Source organism: Pan paniscus, chromosome 2 (genome assembly GCF_029289425.2).
Source record: "Pan paniscus chromosome 2, NHGRI_mPanPan1-v2.0_pri, whole genome shotgun sequence".
Classification (NCBI taxonomy): domain Eukaryota; kingdom Metazoa; phylum Chordata; class Mammalia; order Primates; family Hominidae; genus Pan; species Pan paniscus.
This window is the reverse complement of record NC_085926.1, coordinates 186,569,079-186,586,756: the sequence shown is the minus strand read 5'-3', so window position 1 is coordinate 186,586,756 and position 17,678 is coordinate 186,569,079. Positions and strand designations below refer to the sequence as shown.

At 38.3% G+C, this 17,678-nt stretch overlaps 1 protein-coding gene across 11 annotated transcripts in view; it reads right to left on the bottom strand.

Moving 5' to 3' along the window:
* Window positions 1-17,678, bottom strand: part of LPP (LIM domain containing preferred translocation partner in lipoma) — a 738,130-nt gene that overhangs the window by 173,829 nt on the left and 546,623 nt on the right. For all 11 annotated transcript variants that reach the window (XM_034957879.3, XM_014344489.5, XM_063603023.1 and 8 more), the window contains one exon: window positions 8,785-8,911. In XM_034957879.3, the coding sequence (XP_034813770.1) occupies window positions 8,785-8,911 (127 nt within the window). The remainder of the gene's footprint in view (window positions 1-8,784; window positions 8,912-17,678) is intronic.

Genomic DNA, 17,678 nt, shown 5'->3' with positions numbered 1-17,678 from the left:
GGGCAATTCTGCTACTTACCTGCTTTATGACTTGTGAGGGTAGTGGAGAGCCCTGGGGAGTGGGGAGTCCCTTAATCACTGAAATCTTTCATTTCTTCATATCCCAAATGGAAATAAACACACTGTCTATTTTGTAGGAATGCTGTCTTGCTCAAGTGATATAACATGTAGAAAAGTGCTTTAAAAAGCATTATATAAATGTTAGTTGAAATCATGTAATAATAATAATGATAATCTAGGGGTAGACCTAGAAGTTGGATGCAAGACACTAACTTCCAAACAAGTTTAGCGTCTTGTTTGTGCCTAAGTCACAAAATGTCAGAATGGGACAGCACTTACGAAGTATAATCTAATCATCCATCAGTTGCTTGAGTACCTATCACCATTTTCACCAACAAGGGATTATTAGATTCTGACCTAGAATTTTACAAAGACTTTCTTCTGTCTCTTAAGAAAGTGATTTCATTACGCTGAATGGGAACTGGCCAGACTCCCCTCACTTGCCTTTGTTGCTAATTTTTGAATCACAAATATTAAGTCAAATTCCTTTTCCACATGATAGTCTTTCAACAGCAATGAGGGTTCTAGGTTTTCCTCTCCCCATACCTTCAACTGCACCTCAAATCATGGTTTCTAATTTCCTAAGTATCTTAGTCAAGTCCTCTGGACAAGCTCACTTATCAACTGGTCCCACTAGTGCAGAAAGAAAATGGACCATCCTCCTCATTGTTTTTTTTGTTCTGTTTCTATTCATGAACATTCACTGGCCCTCCATTTTCATCTTAGTTGAGTAGATACCAAGGCACCAAATACAATGAGCTGGCATAACCAATAAAGTGATCGATCATAGCACTTTATTCATGTTAACGCCTTTCTTCTCTCAAGGCTTAGCATGTGCTAGGTCCCTGCTGCCTCATGCCTTCACTTTTGTCTAGCTGTCCTTTGAAAAATGAAAGCCTAGTTCCACTGGAACAAACTCCTGGTTTTCTGCAAAAATTCTCAACCACTCCTACTAACAATACTCAGAGATGAACAAAAAGTTTCCTTAGATAAATGCTAAGTTCTGAGAAGAGAATTTACCTGGCACTGCTCTGAAGGATTCTTCAAATAGCTCACTCAATAATTTTAAGGCTCACATACTTCTGCTTTTTTTTAAAGAAGGAATAAGACAATATCATATAAACAATGTCAAGATAATTACAGCTCTATGCTTAAAAATCTACTGTCAGATATTTCCAGTCCATCCTTAGATGTATTACTACATCCATTTCCAGAGATACTGTCTTCCAACAGTGTTGCCTTCAGTCTTGAGGGCTGCTCAGCCAGAATATTATTATTTGGAAAAAATTATGCCATAGTCACAGACATACATGTATGAAAAGCTTCATATACAAACATGCTTTCTCTTACAAAATGAATGAAAGCATAAAACTTAGAGGCTCTGGGTGTATTACTTAAGGCTGTGGCTGTATCAACCAACACGGAAAAGTCTTGGACAATTTCAAAGAGATATCTCAAGGTTATCTGGAGAAAAACTCAACTTTGCTTTCCTTTAGCTGCCTAAAACTGTTTGAAAAAACAAACTTTAAAACTGGCAACTAGCCCTGTAGATGTCCCAATTTTCTGAGAATAATACCTTTCTCTCCTATTCATTTTAATACTCAATTTAAAAGTTTTCCATTTTCTATTATAAGCTCTGAATTGACTCTAAATTATAATAATTTACAGCTACTTCATCGCCCCATGTTCCTTTTTTTTTTTTTTTTTTTTTTTTGAGATGGAGTCTCCCTCTGTCACCAGGCTGGAGTGCAGTGGCATGATCTTGGCTCACTGTAACCTCCGCCTCCTGGGTCCAAGTGATTCTCCTGCCTCAGCCTCCTGAGTAACTGGGACTACAGGTGCGTGCCACCATGCCCAGCTGATTTTTGTATTTTTAGTAGAGATGGGGTTTCACCATGTTGACCAGGATGGTCTTGATCTCTTGACCTCGTGATCTGCCCACCTCAGCCTCCCAAAGTGCTGGGATTACAGGCATGAGCCAACCCTTGTTCTTTTTAAGTATCTATCACTAGAATTGAGAGCCTCCTTTAGTATCAACATATTTTTCTAGTTGTCCAGGAAAAAATTTGCTCTAAAATGCAAGCACTTGAACCAAGGCTTCCTGTAGATGAGCTGGGCTAAACACTCACTGTCTGGTTTATTGAATTGGGTAAGAATTTTCTCCTACCCCCAACTTTCTACTATGTTTCCTCCCTTTCCTCTACAGGGTAGTGTTTAGAGGCCCTCTCAATGACACCAGTGTTAATGGAAAGACACAGGTCCATGGTAAGGAAATCTGTTATAGCCAAAACTTAAGTCCAAGTAGATGGCAAATGCCCACAGTATAGAGACTGTATCTTCCCTTTAGAGATATAGACTCATCCAACTGCTTTATTATGGTTCAACATCTGTGGCATTTACCTAATACTGTAATGCAACAGTCACAAGTTATAATGAACATGGACAAAAGAAGGCATGGAAATACTAAAACTATCACCTTTTCAGAAGAAATCATTAAAAAAAAAAAAAAACCCAGCTGAGATAGTTAAGGGTTCCTGCTTGTTATATTTTATAAAAAACCTGACTTGAAAAAATAAGAACTGTGGCTATTAGTGATTTGCCTTCTCCCAAGGTCAAGAGAAGAACTACAGACTGCAAAATGGCTGATAGGTAGGTATTAGGTAGATGGTCTTCCTAATGTATGTACCTCAGCCATGTCACAGCAGTTAATTCAGGATGTTTAAGATAGTTGAAACATATCAGTGACATTGAAGTCCAGATTACAAACATGTAATCTTGGGCAGAAGCAGTCCCTCCATCTTTCACTTGAAGATCATAACTTCATAAGGAAAAGTTATGACATGGGAGAGAAACAGCCAGTTACTAACAATCAGCAGGAACAGCATTTATATACCTTTCTGTAATGGTAATGTATTATGATAGACATGAGATCAGAAGAGTGAGGCCAAATTCCAAAATTATTAGCTATGTGACCTTGAACAACTCATTGAGCCTCTCTGAATCTCTATTTCCCCATCCAAAAAATGAAATGAAGACATCATCGCCAGGTCTGCCGGTCATGTTGTGGCTGCGACTTGGTTTTTTAAACATATGGAGCTCTAGGCAAATATCAGCTTTTGTCAGTCACTACCACAGCTGTCCTCATCTCACCAGCAATAGAAGATGTGTATGTCTGGTAAAAAATAAGAAAAAAAGAAAACAATAACGGGAAATTTCAAAGACCCACTGTAGTCATTAAAACAGGAAAGTTGAGAAGGTGCAGAAATGTCAATCTCTCTACCCACTCAAGAAGGGATTCTTAAGGTAATTCATTTGTGACAGGCTTCAGTACATTTTTAGAGAGGAGGGGAGTCCTTATAGTTGTTGCAGTTATAGCATCTCTAGCTGTTTTAACCTGAGGTGATTCTGCCTCCCCACATTTATCTCTATCTCTGTTTGTCTACATATATCTGTCAATCATCCCTCTCTCTCTTTCTGTCTCTCTCTCTCTATTTCTGTCACTCTATCACTATTTCAAAATAAAACTGTAGACATAATCATACCTCACCTTATACTGCAACAAATAGCTCATAAAAATAATATTTTCCTACATAATCACAACACCATTAATATCATCATGAAATTAACATTGATGTATTATCTAATATATCATTCATATTCAAATTTCTCTAAGTTTGCTACCAATCCTTTACAGCTTTTTTTCATCCAGAATTCAATCAAGACACATGCCTTGCATTTGAATGGCATGTCTCTTCAATTTCCTTTAATCTAGAATAGTGTTTTATAACATTGACAGTGTTGCAGAATTCAGGACAGGTGTCTTGAAGCATGTCCCATCATCTGCATTTTTTACTTCCTCATGGTTGGATAGAGCTGAAATATTTTAGCAAGACCACTGCCTAGACGATGCTGCAGACTTCCTACATTCAGTTGGCACATGCCAGTCTGTCCCATTATTGAGGATGTTAAATTTCATTACTTGGTTTAAGACGGCTTCCAGGAGACCTCTCCATTATAAAAGTTCCTTTTCTCCTTTGTACTTAAGTCATCTGTGAGGTGATCTTCTGGTACCTCTCCCAGTACTTTTAAGCATACGATAATTATAATTCAATATAAATAAAACTGTTAAGAGTGATGAGGGGGTCCGCAAAGAAACAAGAACTATAATAACATATTCATGAATCATTCTACTTATGAAAAAAAAAAAAGAGTGTCTTGGAAGCAGAGCAACATGACCACAAAGGAACCTACTCTGTTGACATCATTTATTTACATTTTGTTCACTCTCACTCCCAAGTACAGCCTGTAGTCTAGCAGGAGATCTACAACATGAAAGCACTTAATTACCTTCAGTAAATCAGCTACAGTTTAAATAAAAATTCCAGCATTAAATAGGCAAAGTAGTAAAGAAAGAGTAGGTGATGGGGTTTTGGCAGGGCTGAGAGGATAGTCCTGCGAAAAAGAGAAGTTATTTAAGGGAAGTGCCTGGCAATGCTATTTGCAGTCCAGAATAGGCCAAAGGTAAAACCCTGACAGAAAGCAAGAGAAGACTTTATCTATCGCTCTTGGGTCAGGCCCTGCTGATGCAAACACACTGCTATGTATTCTTTCTGCTCATTCTCAGGCAGACTTATGGACTCTCACATAGCAGCTCAGTCACACCCAACACAGTGCTGATATCTGCACTAAAATCCTTGACATCTGTGACTCTCTTGTCCTTCCTAGGAACCCGTGAGCCCCATGAGGGCAGAGCCTCTGCATTTGGGTGTCCTGAACACCCAGCACAGTAGCAGGCACAGAGAAGGTGCTTGAGAAATGTTTAAAGCACGGAACAATAAAGGACAGTTCTTTTCACTAGTCCTTTGCCTCTTGATTTCATCTTGCTGGTAAGAAGTGCATCCTGGCTCTGGAGTGCATGTTTTTAACCACTATCCATAGAGCAGTTCCCATGGCATGTGATCTCAATGTGCAAGGGCTCATTATAGACAATAACGTTCTTAGCCTTTAGCCGGACATTGACAGCCTTCCCTAGATTGGTCCTAACCTACTACTTGAGCCTTATTTCCCAATATTTGCTACTTCTCACGTGGACACTTCACTCCAATGGTTTTATTTCCTGTTATGTCAAAAACTCCCCTCGTGAGAAATGACTTCACTTCTCTACTATCTTCCTACTTCCAAATCTCAATTAGCACAATTTTAAAGACTTACTCAAAGGCTAACTATTCCATAAATACTTTTCCATTCCTCTCTCTTGATTTTCTCTTTCCTTTTTCTGAATTCTCAAAGAACACTTGGTGAACATTGATTAAGTCACTTGTCACTTTCTGCCTTGTGCTTATAATATAACATCATAACTCTGCACACATATCCTATTAGACTATAAGAACTTCAAAGGTAAGACCCACATCTACCCCCACCACCACCTAGCAGAGCAGCCTGAATATTATCATAGGCACTTTTTTGTTTGTTTTCTACATAACGTAAATTTTCTTTAAATAATCCTGGCCTCAACTTATATTTTGTTAATTCTGTGTACCTAGAAGAGAATGCTCATCTCTTATTTCCCATCTGTCCAAAGCTAATCTCCACCATAAACACTCTTCTAAATATGTAGCCTGGCTAGCTTTCCCCATCTTTTACAGTGTGGTGTGTAAATGTACAGATCTGGATTCTAATTCAGTTCTGCAATGTATTAGCTGTTGACATTAGGCAAATTAATATTTCTGTGCCTTAATTTCAAAATCTGAAAATGATAATAGTATCTATTTCACAGGGTTATGTTTTCCTATAAGAGTGAAATGAGTTAATTCCTATAATGTAAATAAAATATAGTGCTGCCATATCATAAGCACTCAATAAAAGTTAGCCATTTTTCCAAATTCTCAAATGGTTATTCATCCCCATTTGGCAATGATTATTTACCAATGACATACGTTCTATTGTTGCTAGGAACTTAAACTTAAATTGAGCATTATTAATGGATTTTTAACGAGCATATCTTATGTCTTAAATAAACTATAAGCCCCAAGAGCATGGGAGAACCTTGAGTATTGTATTGAGCATATTCTACATGCCAAGAACTTGGCTAAGTGCTTTGTATAAATATTTCATTCATTTCTTAAAACAACAGTATAAGCTAGTTATTATTCCCATATTACAGATAAAACAAAACAAAAATGAAGGTTTAGAGGGAATAATACTTGTTCAAGTTTTCTAAGCTACTAAGTAGTAGAGCTTGGACAGTTCTTGAAGGGAAAGGTAATAATTTATATCTGTTTCCCAGAGTGTTCAATATATATTCATTCATGCAATTAGCATCTATGTTCAGTTTTTTTTTTTTGTGGCAATATATTTTGTTGCTATGATATTTGAAGCATATATACTTGGTAAGTCAGCTTTTCCTTTTCAATAGGACCTAAATACAGAGACCTTATTTTTCACTTTTAAAAAATGTATTTTAGACCCCATTATAAACCCTCCTCACATGGCAATGACAAGAGCATTAATAAACTTTTTGTGTATTTTGATGTAACTAGAAACCTTTGTGGATTTTCTATGTTTTGTTTTACTGTTCTCCATGCATTGTTGTTAATCTCCATCAATTTATGTTTAGCTTTATTGTTATACTTTAAATTAAGGATGTTTGTACATTGAACTTATTACTTTTGAGAGAAATGCTAGAGAACATTTGCCCCAACCGTTGATATAGTGAGGTGGGAAATGGGGCTCAGGCAGATGGGTGACATGCAAGTATTGCTTGGCCAGCGAGGGACACAGAAGAGACCACAACCAGATGTTTCATTCCCACTCTTTTTGCTCTTTTAGCTAAGCTAAACTGCCACCCCAACACAAATAAAAGCCAGGGTTTTCATATCCTAATACCTCCTACTTCATCTACTGTGTGTTTTTGGACTGGTGTGGTCAGTTGACCTGTCATTACATATTCCCATATAGGAGCAAAAAAGACATGAAAATAGAAAATATTTGAAGAAGCAAAAATCCTGTGCAATTTCCCCATCTTTGTGCCTTTACTAATACTGTTCCCCAAATGTCGTTTCTCTATTTGTCCTTAAAGCAGTGCCACTCAAAAAGTGGTCCATGGATGGGTGTCTAAGAAATGCTTATCACCCTGGATGAGATAAATACAGGAACAAAGGATTAATATTTAGAAACCAGTATAAAAATTTAAAAGAGTAATTTGTTAACAGTTAACTCTAATAATGATAAAATTTCATCTTCCATTTTGTTTTGTGTCTTTTATTTCCCTAGTAATTAATTTTAACTGACTCAACAAAAATACTGGTCTCCAACAGATTGGGAGGAAAATGGTCTTCTACCACAGAAAATGTGAAAGGCACTGGTTTAAAGGGCTCAGATTCAAGTGCCACCAATTCTTTACCAAAGTATTCCTGATGCTCCTAATAAATGGAGCTTTTAAAACTTCTGGCCGGGCGCAGTGGCTCACACCTGTAATCCCAGCACTTTGGGAGGCTGAGGCAGGTGGATCACCTGAGGTCAGGAGTTCAAGACCAGCCTGGCCAACATGGCGAAACCTCGTCTCTACTAAAAATACAAAAACTAGCCAGGTGTGGCAGTGGGCACCTGTAATCCCAGCTACTCGGGAGGCTGAGGCAGGAGAATCGCTCAAAACCCGGAGGTGGAGGTTGCAGTGAGCCAAGATCACGCCAGTATACTCTAGCCTGGGTGACAGGCTAGAGACAGGCCTCTGTCTCAAAAATAAATAAAATGAAATAAAATAAAAATAAAATAAAATTTGCAACAATTGACCTAAGCCTTCTCATGTCTTTTATCACTTTCTACCTAGACTAGTAATTATTTGTATGCTTGTCTTACCTCTTTCTGAACAATTTTAACCTCATTGAGGACAGGTTATGTGTCCACAGAACCTCACAATCGGCATATAATTCATAAATTTGCATTATATTCATGGACTGGAAGGATTAACCATTCCTAGTTATTAACAAGTTTGAAGAGGGGAAAATTAAAACTACAAAGAAAACATCATTTCTTGAACTGAGATAGAAAAAAAAATTAAGAGTACAATCTGGAAATTGGGTATCAGACAATATCCAATTCCACATTTTTTACTTGAATCTTTAGACCAGTGAGAAATGGGAACATACACAGAAATCTTATTTCCGCCTAATGGGAAGCTAATAAGTTGTCAAAAAATAAGTCTTCTTTTTTAAAACAAAAAACAAAAACAAAAACAAAAAACAAAAAAACAGGGTCTCACTCTGTTGTCCAGGCTGGAGTGCAGTGGCACAACCACAGCTCACTGAGCCACAGCTCACTGCAGCCTCGACCTCCCAGGCTCAGGTGATTCTCCAGCCTCAGCCTTCTGAGTAGCTGGGACTGCAGGCACATGCCACCACACTCAGCTAATTTTTGTATTTTTAATGGAGACAGGGTCTCCCCATGTTGCCTAGGCTGGTAAAAAATAAGTCTCAACAATAAAATTTGTATCTAAGGAAACTCTAAGGACCACTGAAATTTTAGTATAAGCTAAGTAGACATCACACCTATGGCAGTCTTCCAAATGCAAATCCTACAATTACTTAGTTGTGCGGGGATGTATATCAACTCTCATGCATCTGGACTCAAATACTTTACCAGTGGAGCTGATAATAGTTCCAATTACTAAGGAAGGAAATCAGAGCAAGATAGTTACTTCAGACGTCAGCTCTAGGCCCCACTCACCAAAGTATTCGTCAGCAGGTGGATTTTCCATGTCATACAGCATCTTTTTGGTCAGGTGCTCAAGCTCATCCTCTGGGCGGAATGAAGGGGCAACTGACGAAGGCCCCAGTTGCCCTGAATGGCCACCCTGAAAGGCAGAAAGCACACAGTCCTTTAATTGCCACCTAGACCATCAACCAAGGCAGTCAGCCTAAACAAGCAGCGATTGCACTGGAGAGGAGAAAGCACTGGACGTGGCTGTCAGGAGACCTGGGTTTTAGAATTAGTTTTATCACTTATTCAGTGGCTAACCTTGGACACATCTCTTTACTCATTTGCCTTATCTAGATGAGTCATCTATCAGGCTTTAGAAATCCATGTTTACAATAGGAAGAATCTATTTTGTTCAACAATTGCTAAGTAATCACTATTTGCTGTTATACATTTATGAGAAAAATAAATTGAGTCTTTCTTTCTTATGAACCTTACAGTGAAGTGAGAGATACAGGCACATTAATAATTAAAGAAAAACAGCTGCAGAAAGAGCAAAATAAGGGCATAAGGTGTGACCTCTCGCATAGACCGCGATGGACTTCCTGAAGAGAGGGAGCAGAGCAGGCTAGGCCTTATTCAGCTAAAAGGGAGAAAACATACAGGTAGAAGTTTCTCACACTCAGGTGAAAAAACTCAAGCAGCATAAAGAGCTTGTGGAAGTTGTGTACTTCAGGACCACATATAAACTTTGAGATAGGAAATGAGATAAATCTTATCGAGTACAGGAGTCCAGAAAGTGAACATTTTGGTTCTAGTTCTTTTGTTCCAGTTAAGGAAGTTGAGTAATTTCATTTTTCCAGCACTGCAAACAGCCAGATTTCAGATAGTGATGATAAGTCAGTAGCATTGACACTGGGTTGGTGTTGAAATGGGTGGGTGAGAGCAAAGCTATGAGGATGTGAAGACATACAGAGCAAAATGATGGACTTTGGGGCTTTGGCGCGGCCAGGTTGGGCAGGGGGTGAGGGATCAAAGACTCCATATAAAATGTATAGTCTTTTATCCCTCATCCCCTGTACCCATATGGGACATGCAGGGCCACTGGGGCCTTTGTCTATTCCCCCTTCATTCCACCCTATGGGTACAGTGTACACTGCTTGGGTGATGGGTGCACTAAAATCTCAGAATTCACAACTATAGAACCCATCCATGTAACCAAAACTCACATGTACCCCAAAACATACTGCAATAAAAAAAAATAATTAAAAAATAAATAGGTGGGCGAGCCAGAATTATAGCAATGCAAGAGAATCAAATATCAATTGAGAGAGTACTTGAGATCATCAATGAAGAATAAAAAATATGTAAAAAAGGAATAAAGGCCATATACTAGATTTAAAGTAGCTTTGTGCTATGTGATTAAAAGGGAATTTATCACATTTTGCATTGCCTATAAATTTGACCATTTCTAATATCTCACCCCAACATTCTTAATAAAAGTGTGATAAAAACAGAAATGCTATTATTTAAATTTAGAACTGATGATGATGTCTGCCATGGGTAATGGGCAGAGATGCGGGTTGGGAATGCTCTTGCCTTGATATTTATGCATTGTTAAAATAGTTGGCCAAAAGGTTCTCTTTTCAGAATGTTTACAAGAGTAAGTTCAACAAAACTGAAAGCTACATATTCATTCTCCTATTATCTTCACTACACCAAGTGAGCTCTTGGACGTGAAAATCCTGTAAAGTACAAATCTCTGAACACATGTTATCATTCCCAACATTTACTACAACTCCAAGATGGTATTAATCATTTGTGTGATGTCTAAAGCGTTAAATGTCTTCTAAACATAGTCAAGAAGGTTGATTGGTACCTATTTGGCCTTTTCTCTAAAATAATTTTCATTTTTTTTGGTTTCCCAAAATATACAGACATTTGAAGTGCAGACACGCAGAAGGCTGAAAAGGCCAAAAATATTTTATGCTGGTCACTAACCTTAGCCTGAGACTTTATTGCATTGTTGAACAATTTGGATTAGAGATGAGACAGTGATGAGTAAACTATGGCATATGCTCAGGTTACAGACAAAAAAATTGAGTTGCTTGCCAGGATCTGAAGAACCATTATGCTAATCTCCTCTTTGTGAGACAGGGAAACTGAGACCCCCCCAAAAATCAGGGAGGGCTAGTTTTGATAAAGTCAGGACAAGAGCTCATCCTTGACTGACTTATTTATTAGCAAACATTAAAGGTTAAACTTAGGACCTCCTCTGAACTGTAAACATTACCTGTCATATGAGGATTAGAGAAGCTACTGAATTATTCAGTTATTCTTTTGTTTATCGTTTTATCCACTCATTCTTACAGGGTTTATTTTGTGTACCTTCTGTAAGAACCCAGGAGGGACATGAAGATATATTACACACAACCTTTGTTTTTGAGAGTTTTGCAGTCTAGTGGGGGTAAGAAACATGCACAAATGATTAATTATAAAAAGCACAGGTCGGGCGCAGTGGCTCACATCAGTAATCCCAGCATCTTGGGAAATCAAGGCTGGCAGATCACTTGAGGCCAGAAGTTCGAGACCAGCCTAGCCAAAACTGTGAAACCCCATATCTACTAAAAACACAAAAATTAGCCAGGTATGATAATGCACGCCTGTAATCCCAGCTACTCGGGAGGCTGGGGCATGAAAATCGCTTGAACCCGGTGGTACAGTTTGAGCCAAGATCGTGCCACTGCATTCCAACCTCGGTGACAGAGGGAGATTCTATACCCCCCCCCCAACAAAAAAAGAAAAAATTTAAAAAAATTATATATATATATATAGCATAGTATATTGATAGGTATTTGCATAAATATGAATATTGGATGAATGGTTGCCAGTATTGTTAAACTTTAAATTGCATACATGTGACTTTCTTCCAGGAAAATTGTACAGAAGTACTCATACAAGTGAATAAAATTAAATGACGAAGGTTGGTCACAGGAGCCATATTTGAGAGGAGGAACAAGGACTAACAAGGTAAACTAACCAGCAAAAGAATCACCTAAATAGACAATGACAGATACGTACATTGTAAATCTATGGAACAAGCCTGCAAAGATGAACAAGACATGTTTCATAAAGAACAAATCCAACTGCAGAATAGGATAGAGTAACTACAGTTTATTTACAGATCTATATAAAGACCAGGTACGGAAATGTTAAAGGAGATTCTTTCTAGCAGGTGGAATCTTAGGGGACTTTCACTTTCTACATTTGTTTCTTTATTGTACAGCAAGTAGTTCTACTTTTATAATCCATGAATATAAATCTTTTTAAACATGATGACTTCAAGTGATAAAGATATGCTAGACATGACCCGCTATCCTGCGGCTTCCAACCCAGGCCAAGTGAAGGACCCTGAGAGGAGCACAGTTTCAAAGTTGAGACGTAGTTTGGTGTGAGTGGGAAAAACTACAAGTGGTTCAGTATTTCGGTCTGGACAGGTGGAAAAATAGGAAGGGTCAGTTAATTACTGCTTCCATGCCATGCTGAGACGTTTAGGGCTTCTCGGTGAGCTAGGGGCTCCAGGCCTTGGGTAAGAACGTGGACAAGTCTCAAAATCTAATGTGTTAAACTGTCTTTTGACAAAACAACAACAACAAAACAGGTATCTGTAGTGTACACAAAATTTACTTATAATTTCAAGAAGTTCACAGACCACAGGGAATATATTTGCATGTTCTCAATTAGGAACATCCAGGCATTAGAAACCACGGTAAGTGTTTTTAGAAGAGTGTTCTAATCATATTTAGAAAGTTCCCGCTGAAGTAGAGGGCGAATGGGAGAGCAGCAAGACTGAAATGAGATGGTGAGTTTATCTAATATACTGGTGGCCAGAGATAAAGGAATACATTATACGGCAGTATCATTACGGCTAGAGACAGAGATTTGACTATGACCTTCACTTGGCATCCTTAGGTGAGCTTGTCAACCTTTCATAACTTCAGGTTCTCTTCTATCAATGGACTTGCCAGTGGTACCTCACAGTCTCTGTAAGAATTAAAGTGAGATAACCCACATTTCACCATAAATAGAGTTTAACTACTTTCAGACAATTGTAACAAAGAGGATCTCTTTGAATCTCTCAAACTGCCTCTGAGGGAGTGGATTATTACAGTTCAGGTAGTGGAATTGAAAATGAGGTTGGGAAGTGACCTACACCTTTTCTCCAGGCTTGCAATACAGGGAGACCTTGAGCCCAAAATATGGTGTCACCTGTCTCCAAGCGCCATGCATTTTTTCCCCAAGCAAACAATGCTTCCCATAGAGAGTGCTAGAAAAGTATAAAATATTACCTCTAATAATAATGGTGCGAGTTGTTTTAATTAAGCCAAACGACTCTTAGAGAAAACTTGATAATTCCTGTCTTCACTCTTAGGGTAGACCCTCAGAGAACAGACACAATTTATCATTGTCTCAACCTAATATCAGTTTCCCTTTCAATATAGACAAGGCAGCAAGAAGGCCGATCCTGTCCTTTATAAATCTAAGCCAGAAATTTAGATTCTACCCCTAGCACTTACATTTCAAGTACAAATCTAATATCAAAGTACTTACCTTGTCAATATTTCACAGATTTTGAGAAAAACGTTATCATTCTTTTTGTTCTCTGAATACTCTATTTGCTTGCTATGCTGTTTCTGAAATAACACTTGGAAAGGCTATTTTCTGTTAGATTCTACTCTTTTAACTAATGCTAATTATGGATTCCTGTTTTTTTCTTATGATGAAAGATTCTGAGAGATCATTTCTTTCAGTATTTCTGAAGTTTATTTGGCTAGAGAACAGCCTCCACCTCCACTCCACGGCTGTCACTAATCCAGTGCAGAATACTTAACACCTGTGGAATACACAATGGAGAAACACAGGGTTCCTCCATTAAGAGTTGTCTCTTACACCAAATAAGACAGCTTAAAACTTTCAGTGTTCGAGCCTAGAAGTAGTAATCCAGTACTATTCTTACTGTCATAATCAGAGACCTACTCTAATACCTCTCTCTCAATAGGTTTAGGGCTCAATACCTCCTAAGAAAAATGAACAACTGTGTCCAACTTATTTGTTAATAAGCAACTTCTAGCATATTGTATGGGTAATAAAACACGATTGAATATTTGTGGTGGGAGGTGCTGAAAGGGAATAATTTGTGTTATTTTTGTCTCTCGTTTCTTCAGAAGTAGAAGTGTGAGTTGTATCAGCAACGTATTCACTGTAGCATATTAATTCCTCATATTTGCAAGACCCTTTTCAAGGTGCCTACTTTCACAGATGTGAAATCCCAAATGCCTACACAACAGCCCTGTAGGACATGTGATCCTATTTCTGGATGAGAAAATAGAGACTTAAGAAGATAAGTGAGCAACCTTGTAGAGGTACCGCTGCTTAAAAACAGCAGAACATTGAAACTGGGGTGTGCTGAGTTGGGCATACTTCTTCAGGGCAATGCCTCTTGGGGTTTTGATATCATTGTCTCCAAGACTTTCTAGTTCTCTTACTGTGCGGCAGTTTGGATTTTAGTCTGAGTCTATTATCTAAGCAAAGATTTCTTTTATCAGAGCGGAGGTTTGCTGCTAAATAGCAAAACAAAGACATTGTGAAGCAAACCTTTCTCTTAAAAAAAGACATTCTTGTAAGTATCAATCTTAATCACTAATATGTTTGTTTCTGAAATACCCGAATCTCTTACTAAAGGCAAATTAACGTTATATGATCCACAGGTGAGTTACTGAGCGACAGATTTTAGAGGACTCCGTCAAAATTGTCTTAACATAAATCTCCTAAGGGATTACCAAGTGCCAAGAACTGTAAGTATAAAGACAAATTATTCAGAGATCCTGTCTCTAACAACTCACATTTTGGGAAGAAAGAGACATGAAAATAGGCAATTACAATAAAGTCTAAGCTCTAAAACACAGGTATGAATTCAGTGTTCTGAGACGGAAGAAGGCTGCCAAAAAAAGATGACCTGTAGTTTGATCTTGAAGAATAAATTGGGTACAACAGCCGGAAAAAAAAAAAAAAAAAAAAAAGAAGAAGAAGAAGAAAAGAAAGAAGGAAGAAAGTTAAAGGCATTTCAGGAGGAACATGTATATCTAAAAAACTGTTAAGAGGAAAGGCTGGGCGTGGTGGCTTACGCCTATAATCCCAGCACTTTGGGAGGCTGAGGGAGGCGGATCACGAGGTCAGGAAATCGAGACCATCCTAGCTAACATGGTGAAATCCCATCTCTACTAAAAAACAAAAAATTAGCCAGGCATGGTGGCGGGTGCCTGGTGCCTGTAGTCCCAGCTACTCTGGAGGCTGAGGCAGAAGAATTGCTTGAACCCAGGAGGCAGAGGTTGCAGTGAGCCCAGATCACATCATTGCATTCCAGCCTGGGCGACAGAGCGAGACTCTGTCTCAAAAAAAAAAAAAAAAAAAAAGGGAAAAAACAGAACTAGGATGAGAAAAGAGAAGTAAGATATGGTCAATGCCAAGCCTGTTTTAAGTAATGGGAAGTCATTATGAGATTTAAAAATGGGAGCTGAGTTTTTATGAAAGTCATGCTTCTGAAGTAAGTGTATTGGCAAACATCTTCTAACACCAAGGCCACTGACACTTTCAAAAAAAAAATGCAGCCAGATATCGTGGCATTCTGAGCAATTTAGTGGCTAATATGCTTTAAAAAGGACTGATGTTTACTAAGCATGGCAGAGCCTGCTAACTGCTCACCAAAATCCATTTCCTCCTCTTGCTGGGCACACTGCTAGACTACATTTCCCATGCTCCTTGCAGTTAGATGTGGCCTTGTGAGGCACAGGAAGGATGGAGACTGGGCCCTGAACTACCACATGGAGATAAGTCACTCACTGGCCAGGCTGACCTGCCTTACGGCAATACAATATGCTCAAAGGTTAATCGTTGAAAGTCATGGGAAATTGAATGCTTTATATTCTTTCTATGTTTCTGTATTTTCCTTTCTTAAAATAAAGATTTTTTTTTTCAGCTGAAAATTATCTAAAACTGGTTCTTCTTTGCCATTCCTCTTTTCTTGCTAGGGGCCCAGGTGACTGTCATTCAAGAAAATACTTAATATGAAGCCAAATTTACAGACAAATCTGGGTCTAAATCCCTGGTAAACATTATGGGTGGGACTATGCAGTAATGAAGACTTGCTTCTGAAACAAAATATACACATGAATAGGACCCTTGATGAAGAAGGAAACTTCACTAGATTAAGAATAACATACATAACAGTATCTGTCATATTCGTATAACACTTCATGTTATTTGATTATACATTTACATAGAAACCCATAAATACAGAAGACCTGACTATTCAGAATATCTTTAATCTTAGTTCTGCCTTTAAGTTGTCCAGTGATTTTGCTCAAATCATTTCCATTTTCTGAGCCTCAGTTTCTTTATGTGTAACATGTTATTTTCAAAGCTTCCTTTGGTTCTACTCTATCATTTTTTTGTGCCCATTTGTGCCCATAGTATGCAAGACACATATCATTACCAATCTTTAGAGTGAAATCACAGATATTCATATTTACAGATCCTTTGTAGTCTATAAAAATAGACACACTGAGTAAGTGGAAACCTCATTATGACAGAGATTTCCATTTATGAGAGGACTTAAGCCAGTTGTCAGCATCCCCTGAAACATCCAGAACTTCATTCAGCATTCTGAATCTGAGTAAGCAATGGGCAGGTCACAGGGTTTCTGCAGCCTACTGAACTTTCACTACACTTGGGGCATGAAATCAAGAACACACAAAGGTTAATCACCTTATCATCCCACTGCCCCTTTTCTGAGTGGAGAAGAAAAATACCATCATCCTTTCTAAAGGAAAAAGGAAGCATGGGAAACAGCCCGCACTAAGGTGCAAATGGCTCCCAGGAAAACACCACACCATCTTGCATCTTTGTTACTACAATTTACCTACTTTAACCTGTGTGCTAAGGATCCAATTTACAAAATGGATACCCACTATCTGTCGCAATGTCAGCCCCCTGAGTTCCTCTGGGGCTGACCTTGGCGTGATCATTTTTCTTTCTTGAGTGCTTACCTGCTGTTGATTTCTTTGTTACATGGTGTTAGATAACTCAAATTTACTGCAAATCTGAACCTTACCAGAAAAGCACCGCTCAGGTGGATAAAACACCGGGAAAAGGCAGCCAAGATATTCGAAAAGATTACATGATAATGAATACTCTATCACTCTGGGTACCAGAGCTGCTCATTTTTCTTGTCCATTTGTAGTGATGTACAAGAGGTTCCTTCCCTCAGAGGGAAAATAACTTCAATTATGTGTTCTTGAAAAAAAAGAAACATTGAAATTATCTTCTTTTCAAAAGGTAGAATTAGCCCTGTTTTAGAGCTGAAAGCCTGCCAGAAAAAATATATTTCTGATATTTTCGTTCTTTTCCCCCCTTCTATTTAGCTGTGTCAAGTCTGCAGTTTGCAATTTCCTGTGGCTGCTTCTACTTTTTGACTCTCACTGAATTATACTCTACTCTCAACATCTCACTGCTTAAATGGAAGGAGAACCCCTTCTGGCCAGGGGCAGATGATTTGCTGGATACCTCTTCTGTTTCAGGTTAAAAGCGATGGCCACAGAGAAGGAAAGAAGTGGAAGGTGGATACCTGACTATCTGAATTGAAATCTTCTAAATGAACACTCCTCACAGCTCCTTGGGATTAGAAAAGCATGCTCTTGGTTCTTCTATTCTTATGTTCCATTTTATTGAAGAATGAATTTTAAGGACACAAAGAGGAAGACCCAGAAATTTTGACTTTAAAAGTTTGATTCTTGCTTTGAAACTCATCCCAGTTGATCTTCAACTTTCGAAATCTTGATTTTCTTAAAACCTCTACTTCCTCATAT